General features: G+C 40.4%; 1 protein-coding gene across 1 annotated transcript in view; it reads left to right on the top strand.

Annotated features, from left to right (window-relative positions):
* Window positions 1-3,268: 3,268 nt before the first annotated feature.
* map2k5 (mitogen-activated protein kinase kinase 5) overlaps window positions 3,269-18,345 on the top strand; it is a 127,586-nt gene continuing 112,509 nt past the window's right edge. Inside the window, exons 1-3 of the mRNA XM_056278631.1 lie at window positions 3,269-3,708; window positions 3,999-4,047; window positions 5,692-5,759. Coding sequence (XP_056134606.1) covers window positions 3,577-3,708; window positions 3,999-4,047; window positions 5,692-5,759 — 249 coding nt within the window. The 5' untranslated portion in view covers window positions 3,269-3,576. The remainder of the gene's footprint in view (window positions 3,709-3,998; window positions 4,048-5,691; window positions 5,760-18,345) is intronic.

The following is an 18,345-nucleotide window of genomic DNA, read 5'->3' as shown; positions in this document are numbered from 1 at the left end:
TTCTAATGGTACAATGTGTTTGCTCATTGGCTCAGAAGGCTAATAGATGATTAGAAAACCCTTGTGCAATCATGTTCACACATCTGAAAACAGTTTAGCTCGTTACAGAAGCTACAAAACTGACCTTCCTTTGAGCAGATTGAGTTTCTGGAGCATCACATTTGTGGGGTCAATTAAACGCTCAAAATGGCCAGAAAAAGAGAACTTTCATCTGAAACTTGACAGTCTATTCTTGTTCTTAGAAATGAAGGCTATTCCATGCGAGAAATTGCTAAGAAATTGAAGATTTCCTACACCGGTGTGTACTACTCCCTTCAGAGGACAGCACAAACAGGCTCTAACCAGAGTAGAAAAAGAAGTGGGAGGCCGCGTTGCACAACTGAGCAAGAAGATAAGTACATTAGAGTCTCTAGTTTGAGAAACAGACGCCTCACAGGTCCCCAACTGGCATCTTCATTAAATAGTACCCGCAAAACACCAGTGTCAACATCTACAGTGAAGAGGCGGCTGCGGGATTCTGGGCTTCAGGGCAGAGTGGCAAAGAAAAAGCCATATCTGAGACTGACCAATAAAAGAAAAAGATTAAGATGGGCAAAAGAACACAGACATTGGACAGAGGAAGACTGGAAAAAAGTGTTGTGGACGGATGAATCCAAGTTTGAGGTGTTTGGATCACAAAGAAGAACGTTTGTGAGACGCAGAACAAATGAAAAGATGCTGGAAGAATGCCTGACGCCATCTGTTAAGCATGGTGGAGGTAATGTGATGGTCTGGGGTTGCTTTGGTGCTGGTAAGGTGGGAGATTTGTACAGGGTAAAAGGGATTCTGAATAAGGAAGGCTATCACTCCATTTTGCAACGCCATGCCATACCCAGTGGACAGCGCTTGATTGGAGCCAATTTCATCCTACAACAGGACAATGACCCTAAACACACCTCCAAATTGTGCAAGAACTATTTAGAGCAGAAGCAGGCAGCTGGTATTCTATCGGTAATGGAGTGGCCAGCGCAGTCACCAGATCTGAACCCCATTGAGCTGTTGTGGGAGCAGCTTGACCGTATGGTACGCAAGAAGTGCCCATCCAACCAATCCAACTTGTGGGAGCTGCTTCTGGAAGCGTGGGGTGCAATTTCTCCAGATTACCTCAACAAATTAACAGCTAGAATGCCAAAGGTCTGCAATGCTGTAATTGCTGCAAATGGAGGATTCTTTGACGAAAGCAAAGTTTGATGTAAAAAAAATCTTATTTCAAATACAAATCATTATTTCTAACCTTGTCAATGTCTTGACTCTATTTTCTATTCATTTCACAACATATGGTGGTGAATAAGTGTGACTTTTCATGGAAAACACAAAATTGTTTGGGTGATCCCAAACTTTTGAACGGTAGTGTATATATATACACTACCGTTCAAAAGTTTGGGATCACCCAAACAATTTCATGTTTTCCATGAAAAGTCACACTTATTCACCACCATATGCTGTGAAATGAATAGAAAATAGAGTCAAGACATTGACAAGGTTAGAAATAATGATTTTTATTTGAAATAAGATTTTTTTTACATCAAACTTTGCTTTCGTTAAAGAATCCTCCATTTGCAGCAATTACAGCATTGCAGACCTTTGGCATTCTAGCTGTTAATTTGTTGAGGTAATCTGGAGAAATTGCACCCCACGCTTCCAGAAGCAGCTCCCACAAGTTGGATTGGTTGGATGGGCACTTCTTTGAGCAGATTGAGTTTCTGGAGCATCACATTTGTGGGGTCAATTAAACGCTCAAAATGGCCAGAAAAAGAGAACTTTCATCTGAAACTCGACAGTCTATTCTTGTTCTTAGAAATGAAGGCTATTCCATGCAAGAAATTGCTAAGAAATTGAAGATTTCCTACACCGGTGTGTACTACTCCCTTCAGAGGACAGCACAAACAGGCTCTAACAGGTACTATTTAATGAAGATGCCAGTTGGGGACCTGTGAGGCGTCTGTTTCTCAAACTAGAGACTCTAATGTACTTATCTTCTTGCTCAGTTGTGCAACGCGGCCTCCCACTTCTTTTTCTACTCTGGTTAGAGCCTGTTTGTGCTGTCCTCTGAAGGGAGTAGTACACACCGGTGTAGGAAATCTTCAATTTCTTAGCAATTTCTCGCATGGAATAGCCTTCATTTCTAAGAACAAGAATAGACTGTCGAGTTTCAGATGAAAGTTCTCTTTTTCTGGCCATTTTGAGCGTTTAATTGACCCCACAAATGTGATGCTCCAGAAACTCAATCTGCTCAAAGAAGTGCCCATCCAACCAATCCAACTTGTGGGAGCTGCTTCTGGAAGCGTGGGGTGCAATTTCTCCAGATTACCTCAACAAATTAACAGCTAGAATGCCAAAGGTCTGCAATGCTGTAATTGCTGCAAATGGAGGATTCTTTGACGAAAGCAAAGTTTGATGTAAAAAAAATCTTATTTCAAATACAAATCATTATTTCTAACCTTGTCAATGTCTTGACTCTATTTTCTATTCATTTCACAACATATGGTGGTGAATAAGTGTGACTTTTCATGGAAAACACAAAATTGTTTGGGTGATCCCAAACTTTTGAACGGTAGTGTATATATATATATATACACAATGGTCCAATAATCTATATTAATTAGTTTAAATTTAATCCTAAAAATGTAAAGTGTCAGTTTTGATCAAATGATTTGTTTCAAAGAATTCTTTATTGGCTCAACAGGTCATCATGCATATCAGAATATAATGATTTATTAATAATTAAGGACTTAGAGACAAACTGGGTAAATCAGGGACTGTAAAAAAACCCAACAAAACAACACAGGAAAGATACTGATTTCTCGCTTGAGCAGCAGAGTGATAATGTAATGTCACTGAACAGGGAAAAAATACTAAAATGTCGAAAAAAACTGGGTAAATTAGCTGGCAGTATCTGTATATGGGTATACACACAACATTAAGGTCCTTTTTAAAACAGAGGAGCAGGTCCAGCTTTATTGCTTATGAAGCCAAATAAAGTGTCTAAATGTGCGTATGTCCTTCGATTTTGTCTGAAACAGCTTGTGTGTACTGTAGAATTTCACTCAAATGAATGAAAGCAGTGTTATAGTCTGAGTACGCAGGGTTACACTGTTTTCAGACGATCACCGCAATGCTGACGCTGCTAAAATGTTGGCTTTTATTTCCAAGTAACTACTTTTATTTTGAAAAATTAAAGCGGATGTTGATTTGGGAACGCCTCTAGTCGGTTCGCCCGTGTTTCACCCCGAAATTGCCTTGCTTGTCAATTATGCCGGTTTTCATTACTTAAAGCTCGTTTTCATCACTTTGAGCTTTGCACTGTAGAATCATCGGTTGCTCTTGGTTTATAAAACATTGTAATATCTGTGCTTTTTTTCGGTAAAAATGGACGTAACTGATTGTTTACATCTGTACTCAGTCTGAACCGGAGTCTGTATACGACTGGACGTGAACAGGATGCTCCAAGTATCACTAGCAGGCTACTGCAGGAAGTTAGCCTGCTAGCCTAATTAGCATGCCAAGTCTGATTATGACTGTCAATGTCCCCCTGTTATGCTTTTACTTGTCTTAAACAACGTCTGTACAATGGACCCCGAAGGAATAGTGATCCGCATCAAAACGCCGGCTGGGGACATGGATTCCTCCGTCGACTATCCATCCCAGTTAAACTTCAATGACTTACTGGTGAGTTTAAATGCTAAGCGGGCAAGCTATCCTGTTTTATCCTATGAAACATTGTAGGTGAACAAGAAAGACATTGTGTCTGGTTGAACTGTAAAGCCGAGTTGTGTTTTGGTAAACCTGTGACAACGGCTGTACGGTTTCAATACAGTTTACTAGATCCCACTTATTGTTAAGATATGTTTTCAGTACACATTCTTCTGTAACAGGGCCCTGGCTAATAATAGCTAATTCAACGATCACAGTCAGCTGCCATTTTAAAATTAACATTGGTCTCTACAAAACCATTTCAGGTTGCTATCAGAGATGTCATGCCTGAGGCCACTATCACTGCCTTTGAATGTAAGTTTCTGCCGACTCTTGTGTTCAGTCAGTCAATCAGTCAAGTTGTATTGCTTTTTATAGCTAAGTATTTCCTGCAAGCTGCACTCATTCACCGTTGTCATTGTTTGCACATAAACAATAGTTTATTAAGTAGTTTTCTCAAGTTTTAACCATCAGCTTGTTCTGCAGACTTGATAAAACATGTACCTGCCTGATCGCAAAGGCCCTAGTAGACGTCACTGGTTACCTCAGTCAAAAGCACTCATTTGCTATTCTTTTAACACAGAGAACTCTTATGTCTTGTGGCTGACACAAATAAAGTGAAATAAAGTGTTCTTGATTCCTGACATCAGTCTTTAACTGAATTTTAGGGTTAAGCTTTTAGGACATTTAGTCTGCCAAGTTCCCTAAATGGGAGAGTCTTTTTATCCCGAATTTTAACTCATACCATTCCCCTTTCCCCCCCCCTCACTTTTCTTAGGCGTGTGTGTATTTCCACAAAGTAAACATAAGGGAGAAGATTTAAAGGTTAATTATGTATGATTGTTGCCTCCCCACCTCCAAAGAAGGACTCTGTGTCATAACAAAAACAAAACCTTGTCTGTGCCTCTAACCCCACGTTTTCACCCATTTGTAACAGTGCTGTATCCATGTTCATTGACTGAGTGAATGTGTGATTCTGTTTTGCTCAGCATAGCATAATTACAATGGAAAATTTTAAGATAAATAGTGTTTGTGTCCAAGACTTATGTGTTTGTGTCCAAGACTTATGTCAAGTGAGGAAGAGATGAAAAAAAAAGATTATGACTGCTGTTGGTGTTCATCAGCTAGCTCCATGCAATATAGTGTAGCCCTTGTACATGCTAGCAAGCTATTGAGCTATGAATTGATAGCATTGCATGTCATAGCGCTATTGCTTACATGTAATATTGTCAACAGTGAGGTTTTTTGTTTAGAGTGGACAGCTGATCTTGGTATAATTCTTAGCATAAACTGTAAAACAAAAACAAACTACAATGTGTTTGCTTACTTACCTACTACTCCTATATGGTATAGCTACCCAATAGGCAGGTTACACATTACACCTGTGCTAAATTTGTGTGCTCCTCAGGTGTACATGACAATACATGCCTATCCTACAGAGTCTGTGTTGAGACTAAGTGCTTTAAATGAGAAGGATGAGCTCTTGGGTATAAGCTAGGTTGCACCCCCCCAAAAAAATAAATAAATAAAAATACCCTGGGCTGTAGCCATAAGACAAGAAGTAACCCGTTGTGAAAGAAATATTTTAGAAGTTTGTTATTTCACCTTATCTTTAGACTTGATGATAGAATCACAGGATAGATTAAGAGAGAAGTCAGAATCACAAACATAGTGTGCTTTATTTTAGATTCAAAACAATTTTGAATGAGTTACAACACAAGTTTGATTAGCATCCCTTACTTTGTGGTTCAATGAGAAACCTTAAATTATCTTTGTGCTAATATTGACTGTATTATAACCAATGCATAGAAAATACTATGATGATGAAACTAGCCCTGTCTCAACTCTGTAGTTCTGTAGCTTTAAATGTCTTGCCAAAACATTGTTTGCCAATTCTAAATGTACCAAATGTACCGGCATTTCTATGTATATTGGAGTATGCTACTCTCTGTTTTTCAGATGAAGATGAGGTTGGTGATAGAATCACCGTAAGAAGTGATGAAGAACTCAAAGCTATGTTGTCATATGTGAGTATAAGTTGACAATGTGTCTAAACTCTAGGTCCTGTGTGGCATTATTTCTACTTGGGATTTCAAACACTTGATGTATTTAGTTAAGTACTTATGTGTTCTTTTTGATGAGGGTAGAGCTTCAAAGATGCTAACAAATTAACACTCGAACATCATTGTCATAAATCTTATTTGTCAACCACTCAATTTAACTTTATTTGTTTAACTTCAGTTTTGCTTTGATTGGATTGGAGAAAGTTCTGACTCATGCAGATGTACTCAAGGGACTAAGATTATCTGCAGTGACTGACAATCACATTTGTAACTGTGAAAAACAGTATTGTTCTCATGGATGATGGCTCCTAGTGGAACCATGTAGAAATTAAAATAGTAAGAGGTCTAGAATTGAACCCTTTGGTGCAACACTAACTCTTTCTGATATGAATTGGTGAGGTAAACCAGGAAAATCCAATTTATTTATTATGATCAAAGTATGTTTGGAACAGTACCTGAATAGCCTACCTCCTTTTCTCTTCAGTCAAAGAAGAGCTCATGGTCAACTGTATCAAATGTAGCACTGATCTCTAAAAGCTGCAAAATGGAGTTATTTCCCGTGGAAGTTAATTCTGAGATAATTTACAAACTTACCCAGAGCAGTTCTTATACTATGCATTGTTTTCAAGTGTGTTATTAATTTTTCCAGTCCAGTTGCACTCGATTCAATTCCTTTGGATAACCATGACCTGGATGAATGAGAACATTCACAGACATATTAATTTTTAAATAGTCATTCAAATTGAAAGTAGACAAGTTTCTCAAGCATTCTCTATTAGATGAGAAATTGGTCTGTAGTTGTCAGGAATGTCAGTCTAGTGTCCGCTTTTGCAGATGGAGGGTGCCCAGTTGCAGTTTTAAGTGTAAGGAAAATATATGGTAAACTTGATAATAAATATCAATAAATAGTTGAAAATATACATAAAATTGAATGGCGTATACTTGGGCTTTACTTGTACTTTTAAACTTGACATTTTATAGTTTTTACAAAACTATCACAATAAGGCTAGTATGGTCTTATATTTAGAAAATTATTTTATCAAAATTTTGTTATTATTTTTATTTCATTTATTTATAATTTTATTTTATTATTATTATTTTTATTATTTTATTGTTTTATTCAAAATTATTTTATTGTACTAAATTGTCCCTAGGTGTGAATGTGTGTGAGTGTGTCGGCCCTGTGATGTCCTGGCAGCCCATCTAGGGTGTTTCCCCACCTGCCGCTCAGTGACTGCTGGGATAGGCTCCAGGATCCCTGTGACCCTGAGAGCAGGATAAGCAGTTTGGATAATGGATGGGTGAATGGATGGAAAATATACAGTCTGCAGGGAGAGTTGTTGATGATACTTAAACTTTTTAGACAGTCAAAAACCTCTTTGAAGAATTGTATGGGGATAGCTTAAAGGTCACAAGTTGAAGGCTTTAGCCTGCTCGCTATGTTACTTAACATATACCCATCAGTGGCAGTAAAACTGCAAAAAGAGGCTAGTGGTGGTAAAACTTAACCAACTAGAAGAGTGCACTCAGTAGATTGCAGATCCCCTGCCAGGCATATCTCCCCTTCTCTGGTGCTTGGATTTAGGTGAAAAACCAGTTTAGGAGTTGGCACTCAATTGTGGCATAAAACAGGTTTTTCAAAAGTTTTGAATCACCGCAGCCACGAGAGGTCCTTGATCATACTGTTCTAACTGTGCAGGCTGGCAAGCCCGGTAGTATGCAGGATTAGCAGCGGAGAGATATGCAGACATGGATAGAAAAACCAGTGTTTTTCCTGCCATAATAGCAATAATTTTAAGACTTTTGTGCAGTGCCCAAGTCAATTGAATAGGAAATATATTTTTTAAAAGTTGCTGCAAAAAATATGTAGGGAAAATCTGCCTAATAAAACCACTTTGCATGTCAGTCTGTGGATGCACAGAGAACTTTTATCCACACAATTCTCAAACATCGATACTTTTTGTAGATGTTTTAGGTCCAGACAACATTTTGGCCAATGTGTTCCGCCTCTTTTGCTCCCCACATGGACTGTTACCAATATGCAACCAAAGCATGTTCCTGTAGAAATCACCACTTACTCAAATATGATTGATCAATACTACTTGAACTAAAACAGAAATGGAACCACAATGCTTCCAATGCCAAAATCTTGTCCCATGCCGACCGATTCTATATGTAAATATAGAATCTAGTATATATACAGTGCATCCGGAAAGTATTCACACCCCTTCACTTTCCCCACATTTTGTTATGTTACAGCCTTATTCCAAAATGGATTAAATTCCTTTTTTTTCTCATCAATCTACATACAATACCCCACAGTGACAAAATGAAAAAAGTTTTGTAGAAATGTTTGCAAATTTATTAAAAATAAAAAACTGAAATATTGCATGTACATAAGTATTCACACCCTTTGCTATGACACTCACAATTGAGCTCAGGTTCATCCTGTTTCCAATGATCATCCTTGAGATGTTTCTACGTCTTGATTGGAGTCCACCCGTAGTAAATTCAATTGATCGGGCATGATTTGGAAAGGCATACACCTGTCTATATAAGGTCCCACTGTTGACAGTGCATGTCAGAGCAGAAACCAAGCCATGAAGTCAAAGGAATTGTCTGTGGACATCCGAGACAGGATTGTATCGAGGCACAGATCTGAGGAAGGGTACAAAAAAATTTCTACAGCTGTGAAGGTCCCGAAGAGCACAGTGGTCCCCATCATTCATAAATGGAAGAAGTTTGAATCCACCAGGACTCTTCCTAGAGCTGGCCGCCCAGCCAAACTGAGCAATCGGGAGAGAAGGGCCTTGGTCAGGGAGGTGACCAAGAACCCGATGGTCACTCTGACAGAGCTCCAGCGTTCCTCTGTAGAGATGGGAGAACCTTCCAGAAGGACAGCCATCTCTGCAGCATTCCACCAATCAGGCCTTTATGGTAGAGTGGCCAGACGGAAGCCTTTGCTCAGTAAAAAGCACATGACAGCCCGCTTGGAGTTTGCCAGAAAGCACCTAAAGGACTCTCAGACCATGAGAAACAAGATTCTCTGGTCTGATGAAACCAAGGTTGAACTCTTTGGCCTGAATGCCAAACGTCACGTCTGGAGGAAACCAGGCACCTCTCATCACCTTGCTAATACCATCCCTACAGTGAAGCATGGTGGCGGCAGCATCATGCTGTGGGGATGTTTTTCAGCAGCAGGAACAGGGAGACTAGTCAGGATCAAGGGAAAGATGAATGGCGCAAAGTACAGAGAGATCCTTGATGAAAACCTGCTCCAGAGCGCTCAGGACCTCAGACTGGGGCGAAGGTTTACCTTTCAACACGACAACGACCCTAAGCACACAGCCAAGACAACGAAGGAGTGGCTTCGGGACAAGTCTGGGAATGTCCTTGAGTGGCCCAGCCAGAGCCCAGACTTGAACCCCATTGAACATCTCTGGAAAGACCTGAAAATAGCTGTGCAGCGACACTCCCCATCTAACCTTACAGAGCTCAAGAGGATCTGCAGAGAAGAATGGGAGAAATACCCCAAATATAGGTGTGTCAAGCTTGTAGCTTCATACCCAAGAAGACTTGAGGCTGTAATCGCTGCCAAGCGTGCCTCAACCAAGTACTGAGTAAAGGGTGTGAATACTTATGTACATGCAATATTTCAGTTTTTTATTTTTAATAAATTTGCAAAATTTTCTACAAAACCTTTTTCACTTTGTTATTATGGGGTATTGTGTGTAGATTGATGAGAAAAAAAGGAATTTAATCCATTTTTGAATAAGGCTGTAACATAACAAAATGTGGGGAAAGTGAAGGGGTGTGAATACTTTCCGGATGCACTGTATATACGTATATATATATATATATATATATATATATATATATATATATATATATATATATATATATATATCCACACATACGTATCAATAGACATTACGACTAATCTGAATTTGCACTTTCCAAAAAGAAAAGGTTTGCTATGCGACCCTTTTGGGCTGACCCTAACCCTGTCTTTAGTTTCATAATGATAAAGCTGGGTGAAATGTTTATGCTTGCGCATGCACGACTCACTTCAATTGACTCAGATCGGGCAGCGACAAGAATATGCACTGCAACCTAGAGGAAATTGTTCCTCTATAACTTTTGCATTTTTTGGATCATCAAATTTTTTTTTTTTTATCTTATTTTATTTTTTCTCCCTTTTTCTCTACAATTGTACCCGGCCAATTACCTCACTCTTCCGAGCTGTCCCGGTCGCTGCCCCACCCCATCTGCCGATCCAGGGAGGGCTGCGGACTAGAGCCCTGTGTGGGACTTTTTTCTTAATCTCGCTCTTGCCCGCGCCCGCTGGAGTTCTGACCATTACCGCCTGCACCTGCAAGGTGCATGTTACACTTCCGCCCGTTCCCACAATGTGCTTGTCCACTCCCGCAAACATTCTGACCATTCAAGCCCGCACAGTAGAATTCAATTGATTTTGTGTCTTCTCCCGTCCCACGGGCAAACACATTATTTTACTGTGTACTATTAATAAAGGGATGCATACGTGTCAGTAATAACGGAGCGAAATCACGTTCTATTGCATAATTACATTGATACTGTTGCAATAATTATACATCTTCCAGTGCAATAAGTACACCTATTCTAGGGCAAAATTAAACTGTATTTATTTGACTTATTATTTTAGAACCTATGTTGTTTGTGTTGCTGAGGTTGTTTTACATTTCCCTGTGTCTTTTAACGCACGTAACACGGGGAAACCTGTGTTGGTAGGCAACGGAATAGACCACTATTATTAAAATTCTTTTAATAACTTTTGATCATGTGGCTGTGCAATCCGAGTCAATAGTAGATGTGAGTCACGCATGCGCACGGTTGACTTAAATCGGGCAGCAACAGAGAGCGGTGATGGTCGAGCAAGCTAGAGAGTGAATGAAAAGTGGAAGGGGAGATGGCGAGAACAAAATTGTTTTGAATCACTGCAACCACGAGAGGTTCTTCATCATACAGTCAACTGTGCACAAAAATTTTTTAGGCTGGTAGGTCCAGTAGTTTGTGAGATTAACCGCGGACACACACACACACACACACACACACACACATGGGCGTGCGCGAACAAACAAACAAACAAACAAACACACCCACATGACCAAATGCATAATCCCCCCCCAGGCTATCCGCCTGGTGGAGAAAAAAAATAATTATTTCATGGATTTCATCTGAGGAAATATAACACCTTGTGTTCAATATTGTTTGTATTAAAATCGTGGCTAAGCAGCTCTGGGTTAATTACAGATGGAGGACTCAATTCACGATTTATTGTTGAAAATAATTTTTGATCAACTGTTTTAATGCTCCAATTGTAATTTAAGAAGATTTTTTTAAAAATACGATAATTAATCTGTAGTTAGATTTTTTCTAAACTTATGCTGTGCTTTGTGGCAGTTTCTTTTTTTAAAGACCAGTCATCTCTTTTATGAGGTTCTCAGTCTAGATATGATTTTCACCTTTAATTTTTATGGGGTTAAACGATTTAAGAGAGTGGCTCTTAATTTTGTGCAAAACGTAATTCTGGTGAAATAACAACATTTTATGTTGTGTTACTACTTATACTTTCTGTTGATGCTTAAGCAATTAAGAGGATCTTGGAAATAGTTAAAACAATGCATACCTGTACCTCATATAGAATTGGTGACATGGCATCCGGGTGACATAGTGGTCTATTCCGTTGCCTACCAACACGGGGATTGCCAGTTCAAATCCCTGTGTTACCTCCGGCTTGGTCGGGCGTCCCTACAGACACAATTGGCTGTGTCTGCGGGTGGGAAGCCAGATGTGGGTATGTGTCCTGGTCGCTGCACTAGCGCCTCCTCTGGTCGGTCGGGGCACTTGTTCTGGGGGGAATAGCATGATCCTCTCACATACTATGTCCCCCTGGCGAAACTCCTCACTATCAGGTGAAAAGAAATGGCTGGCAACTCCACATGTATCGGAGGAGGAAGCATGTGGTAGTCTGCAGCCCTGCCCGGATCGGCAGAGGAGGTGAAGCAGCGACTGGGACAGCTCGGAAGAGTGGGGTAATTGCCAATGTAAGATTGGTGAGAAAAGGGGGGGGGGGATTAGATAACATATAGTCTCATCCCACATGAGTTAGCCTGAGCTCCATGCCTTTTGCTTGTTGATTGCTCTTAGCGCCCCCCCCCCTTCTACCAACCCAACTCCCTCCTCCTAAAGAGGTATGTTGCTATATTCCTCCGTAGTTATTGTTCACACCATGGACATTAAAAGTAATGACTTATAATGGATTTTTCTATGAGGTACAGTGAAAGCTAAATGAACTGTCAATTTTTATTATTTATTATTCAGTACTTAAAGTTTTGCCTCATTAAAGAACGGCCCCCCATGGGCGCTGAATTGTTCAAAATCTACTTTCATCTGTGGATGTCTTTTACCCCCCATCAGCTCACAACGATACAGCGAGAGCCACAGGCTCAATTTGCTCCCTATGTTTTTTGTCCATCTTCATCATATGTTCGCTTGTGGATGCTTTATAATCATTAGATAGTGTAAGAAAGGAGGGTGATTGAGCGGAAAAAAGACAGCTGTTTTGTAGACAAGCTGTAATGAACCAAGGCCGAGCAATAGTATATTGACCTCCATCTACTTCATATTTTTCATAGTCAGGGGAGAGTTGTACCTGAGCCCCATTCACATTGGATTCTCTTTTAGGTTACTATGTAAAAAAGTAAGCCTATAATTGTCATTACAAGTCTTGTAGACAGATGGGAGTGGCTTGTCACCCTTTCTCCACGCTTCACTTGTGTACAGACCTTGCTGATGTCGTTTTGAACACAATAAGTGTTACCTTACTTGGTTATTTTGTGTTGCAAATAACCTTACGTCAATGAGGCCCAAATGTGTTTTCCGTATGTTTGCTCATACATTCAGTTTCAGATACTGACATGGCAGTTTTGGACAGGACTAAAATTACAGAAATGCTCTGCTAATTATTACATTACTTTGCTGCCTCGGTCCAAACGTCATCCCTTTCCTGTATGCAGCCTTTTCCATAAATGCTGCCCTAAGAGGTCATGTGTGAGAACTAGATTAAATTGCCAGTGAATCCATTTTTGTTATTTGCAGTGACAAGCCTTGTTAACATTTTCACAAAAACACAATTTTGATTGATAAATTGAGAAATAGGTAATTACAAAAACAGATCAAATACATTCAACTTCAACATATATGTGTGATTAAGGAAAAGTGTCAAATATTTTTGACAAATATTGAAGTCGGAGTGCTTCATCATCTTATTATCTACCTACATTTTATCTCTGCCACAATATAGGCTAATTGTTCCTTCTTAAATTTCATTGTTTTTCTTTCCTCAGTTTTGGCACCAATATTATGCTCAACAAAAAGTATATATTGTCTAGCTCACATTAATATATTGTTTCCTTTAAAACATTCAGTAAGACACAGGATCAAATGTTAAATCCCTCATGTCAATGATTAGGGGGCTGTACGGATGCTCAGTTCAACCAAACAACTTCACACACTCGTCCTTGTCTTTAAGGAAAGGGCACGAGGCAGTGCCATCATAAATCTCTGTAAACCTGCTCCAAATTGCTTAGTTGGCCACCTAAATTGCAACAACCGTTTACAGTGCCAATCAGAATCAACTCCATTGGCCATGTGTGCCTGTGCACATAAGGAATTTAGCACTTGCATACATCACTTACACACACACAAAAAACAAAACAACAAAAACGAAAAAAAGAAAAGAAAAAAAACGGAAGAAATAAATGGAAAAACAAACATTGGACATTGGAGGCAAGCATGTATGCCAAACAGGTTTGTCACTACTATACAGAGTTGTATTATGGTTGAATAATCAACAACCTATACCCATGTATTATACTGTATTGCCCAAGCAATATATTATACTTTATATAATATAATATAATATAATATATTGCCCAAGCAAAGCAAGAGAGGTAAGATTGAGATGGCTTGGACATGTGTGGAGGAGAGATGCTGGGTATATTGGGAGAAGGATGCTGAATATGGAACTGCCAGGGAAGAGGAAAAGAGGAAAGCCAAAGATGAGGTTTATGGATTCGGTGAGAGAGGACATGCAGATGGCTGGTGTGACAGAGGAGGATGCAGAGGGCAGGAAGAGATGGAAACAAGATCTGCTGTTGCGACCCCTAATGAGAGTAGCCAAAAGTAGTAGTAGTAGTAGTAGTAGTAGTAGTAGACTATATTGCCCATACACTATACCATATACCAATACTACAACTCCACAACCCATCATGCCCATCTACAATGCTATATACTCACACTATATTACACTATATTATCTTGTATGCCAAAAGTATACACTCACCTACCACCATCCACCACACAACTACATGTACTCTATTATATACCTGTTTTACAACCACAACAATAACAGCAATAATTTGTAACCAATATACATTGTACAATTGGTCATTGTATTGCACAAACTTTTGTATTAAACATCTGGTTTAAAAAGAGGTAGTGCCCATCGTAGATATGTAGGTGAGACATCTTGACCAGAGGGGGCTATTTACAAATTGTCATATTTACATAATAAGTGTCTATTCTTGCACCACGCTGTTAAGTGTTCATGAGAGATGGCCTGTGAGGAAAAAACTGTTCCTATTTGTGGTGGTTTTGGTGCACATTGCTCTGTAGTGCTTGCCATAGGGCAGAAGATCAAACCGACTGTGTCCTGAGTGTGTGTGAGTGTGTGTGTGTGTGTGTGTGTGTGTGTGTGTGTGTGTTGGGGGGGGGGGTCTGTGCTGATTCTGCCTGCCTGTTTCCGGGCTCTAGAGGTGTACAAGTCCTGCAGGGTGGGCAGGGGAGCGCCAATGATTTTTTTTCTGCTGTCCTTACTGTTCACTACAGTCTGTTCCTATCCTATTTTGTTGCTGCTCCAAACCAGATTGTGATGGATGTGCATAGAGTCAAGATTCAAGAACTTTATTGTCATTGTGCAAGCACAAGAAAATTGCAGTTGCGTCAACCTCAAATGGTGTATACAAAATATAAATAAGACAGGAAAGATAGGAAATGTACGATATCAGCAATAGAAAAGTAGAGTAAAGAATATAAGTACAAAATATAAGCATCATAAAGTATAAAATAGAATACAGATAACTATAAAATACAACTTACAAGGTGCAAAAACGTCATCAGCAAAATGCAGTAAAGGTGCAGTGGACAGATATGAAGTGGCTTAAAGTGACATGTGAGTAAGTATTGCAAATATTGCACATGCCCAATGGTGGCACCATATCAGTCTCATTCCACTGAGGAGATGTCTGAGTTCATTAGTGTCACAGCTTTTGGAAAGAAGCTGTTTTTCAGTCTTACTTGTGCGTGTGCGGATTGATTTGAAGCACCTACCTGATGGGAGGAGCTGAAACAGATGGTGTCCAGGGTGTGTAATATCTTTTATGATGTTCTTAGCTCTCCTTACACAGTGAGTGCTGTGAAGATGTTCTAGTGATGGCAGCTCAATGCCAGCAATGTCCTGTGCTGTTTCCACAACACGCTGGAGGGCTATTTTTTCACCTTCGGTGCAGCTGCTATACCAGGCTGTCATGCAGTTTGTTAGGGTGCTCTCTGTGATGCATCTATAAAAGTTGACAAGCATCTTTTAGGGGAAGGTTGGCTGTCCTTAGCCTCCTCAGAAAATAAAGAGGTTGTTGTGCCTAATTCATCACTGCTGAGGTGTTGTCAGCCCAGGAGAGGTGCTCTGTGATGGTGACTCCCAGGAACCTGAAGCTGGGGACTCTCTCCACAGCCTCTATGTTGATGTGGACAATACTGTGTGTGATCTTCTTGGAGGTCCTAAAGTCCACGATAATCTCCTTGGTCTTTTTGGTGTTTAAGACGAGGTTGTTGTTAGCACATCACGTTGTCAGGTTCTGAACCTCCTCCCTATATGCAGCTTTGTCGTCTGATATGAGCCTGATGACTGTTGTATCATCCGCAAACTTAACAATAGTGTTTGATTCGTGGATGTGTTGGTAGTCGTGTGAGCAGTGCATAAATGCTCAGCACACAGCCCTGGGGTGCTCAGGTGCTCAGGATGAGGGTGGAGGATGTGTGCTTGCCCAGTCTTATAGTCTGGGGGGGTTGATGAGGAAGTCCAGTATCCAATTGCATATGGAGGGAGTTAGTCCTAGTTTGTGGAGTTTGTGGACCAGCTTGTTTTGTATGATGGTGTTAAACACCAAGCTGTAATCAACAAAGAGCGTAGGTGTTGAGTCTTTCCAGGTTAGAAAGGACTGTATTGAGAGCCACACAGATGGCATCCTCAGTTGACAGATTCAGTGACTTCAGTGTCGAACTGGCTCAACAGCTGCTGTGGCAGACCAAATTTCCTCAATTGCTGCAGAAAGAAAATCCTCTGCTGGGCCTTTTCGAGGGTTGAGTTGATGTTGGTCTCCCACTTCAGGTCTTTGGAAACGGTAGTTCCCAGAAACTTGAAGGTCTCCACGGTTGACACAGAACTCAATAGTAAGTTCTGGTGCCCCAGAACCAACCCCCTCCATATCCATGTCTAACACCCTCTGCCTGTTGATTGAATTATTCTTGATTAACTTTTATCTTAAACTGTGTCTATCTAAATATTAACGTGTCAGTAACTGCACATTGTCAAACCTGTTCATTCCATTCTCTCAGTCTTAGAAGGTTCCCAGACATCTGGGTTTCAAGAAGACCATCCGGTTTTCAGATATATTGTCTGGCTCTGGTCAGAAGGGTTGACTGGATGTTTAAATGTCCCATTAGAATCAATTTGTAAATAATGTTCAACTAGTTCTATCCTTACAGATAGGTTATTTCCCCTTAACATGGTAGGTATTTGTTGCTTTTACAAGCCAAGAGTGTTCTGATTGACTCATGGCTGGAACGGGGATAATTTTTACAAATCACAAGTGACCATACAGTGGGTAGGTGTTTTATTGTGTGGGCTATGTAAGTACATAGTGCGATGTTTTGAATGGGCTGTGTTGTCATAAGACCTATGTATATATGATGGGGATGAAAAGGTAAGTGAAGCAAATATCTCTCCCTTCCTCCCTCCCTCCCTCCGTGTGTGTGTGTATTGTTTGTCCCAGGATTTCTCATGACATTGTCAGATGTGACTAGTTGTATGGGTCTCTGTCTGTATTTTGCTTTGGTGACGTTAAGCAGCCTAATGTTAGCTACAGATGCTGGGAGGCAATATGAGGTTTATACGTTTGCAGTGTGTGTGTAAGCTCACTCCTCTCATTAAAAAAAAAAAAAGCCTATTAAGATATTTGTTGTATCTTGATCTGCTGCCTTTTTTATGTTGCACAATGCCAGAGGGAATTGAGGTAATGTAGGGATTGCTCTCACAGTACATGTGTCAAATAATAAATCATGATGAATGGTGATTTGCAAATTGAACAAAGAGGACAATCTTCAAGAATGTAGCTTTAGGTTAATGTGCATTTTTAGTAATGTTTAGTAATTGCTGGTCTTTATATCTACTACTACTACTACTACTACTACTACTACTTTCGACTGCTCCCGTTAGGGGTCGCCACAGCGGATCATCCATTTCCATCTCTCCCTGTCCTCTGAATCGTCCTCTGTCATGCCAGCCACCTTGATGTCCTCCTTCACCACATCCATAAACCTCCTTTTTGGCCTTCCTCTTGCCTGGCAGCTCCATTGTCAGCATCCAACGCCAGCCAGAATGAATGAAGTGAACTCATGGGGGGAGTAGAAGGGTTTACAGGTGATGGAAGAAAGTTTCCAGAACAGGAGAATAGTGTTGCAGAATCACTGACACATCTTTACACCAGCCACTGTTAATATAAAAACAAATACCTTCACCTTTCGTTTTTCCGGAGAGCTTGGTGTTGCGATCCGCTTTGAACAGCTGGAAGCCTGCTAGCTGCAGTGCAGAGTCTGGTATTGATCCCCACAGCCAAGTTTCCGTGAAGTGCAAAATTAAGAAAAGTCTCTCCTTCCTCATCAGTAGAAGGTGTTGGTCTAGTTTGTTGCACAGTGATCACACGTTATAGAGAAATATTCCAGGCAACAGAGTATGTAATCCGCATTTGCGGTGCATGAGCGCGCTGGCTGGTTCCCTCTCTTTGGGCGTTTCACTGCATGAACAAAGGTGAGCACACCTTTGACCAAAATGACCAGTAATTCCACAGATGGGATGAGAAAGTTGGGAAATAAATCCAAAAAAGTTGTTTCCCTGATGTTCATAAGCTCTTCTCTGGTGAAGGAGCTCCGGGTACTGTAGCAAAACACTTGAGTTTGCAAACAAAACAATGTGCACCAACACCAAGGCTGCCATCCGCAGTGCCTTCTTGGAGCCTTTTTTTTGCACCCCCCCCCCCTTTTCCTCCCCAATTGTATGCGTCCAATTACCCCACTCTTCCGAGCCATCCCGGTTTCTGCTCCACCACCTCTGGTGATCTGGGGAGAGCTGCAGACTACCACATGCTTCCTCTAATACATGTGAAGTCGCCAG

This window comes from Lampris incognitus, chromosome 4, assembly GCF_029633865.1.
Source record: "Lampris incognitus isolate fLamInc1 chromosome 4, fLamInc1.hap2, whole genome shotgun sequence".
NCBI classification, from domain to species: Eukaryota; Metazoa; Chordata; class Actinopteri; order Lampriformes; family Lampridae; genus Lampris; species Lampris incognitus.
The sequence above is the reverse complement of the archived record's forward strand: the minus strand, read 5'-3'. Positions and strand labels throughout refer to the sequence as shown.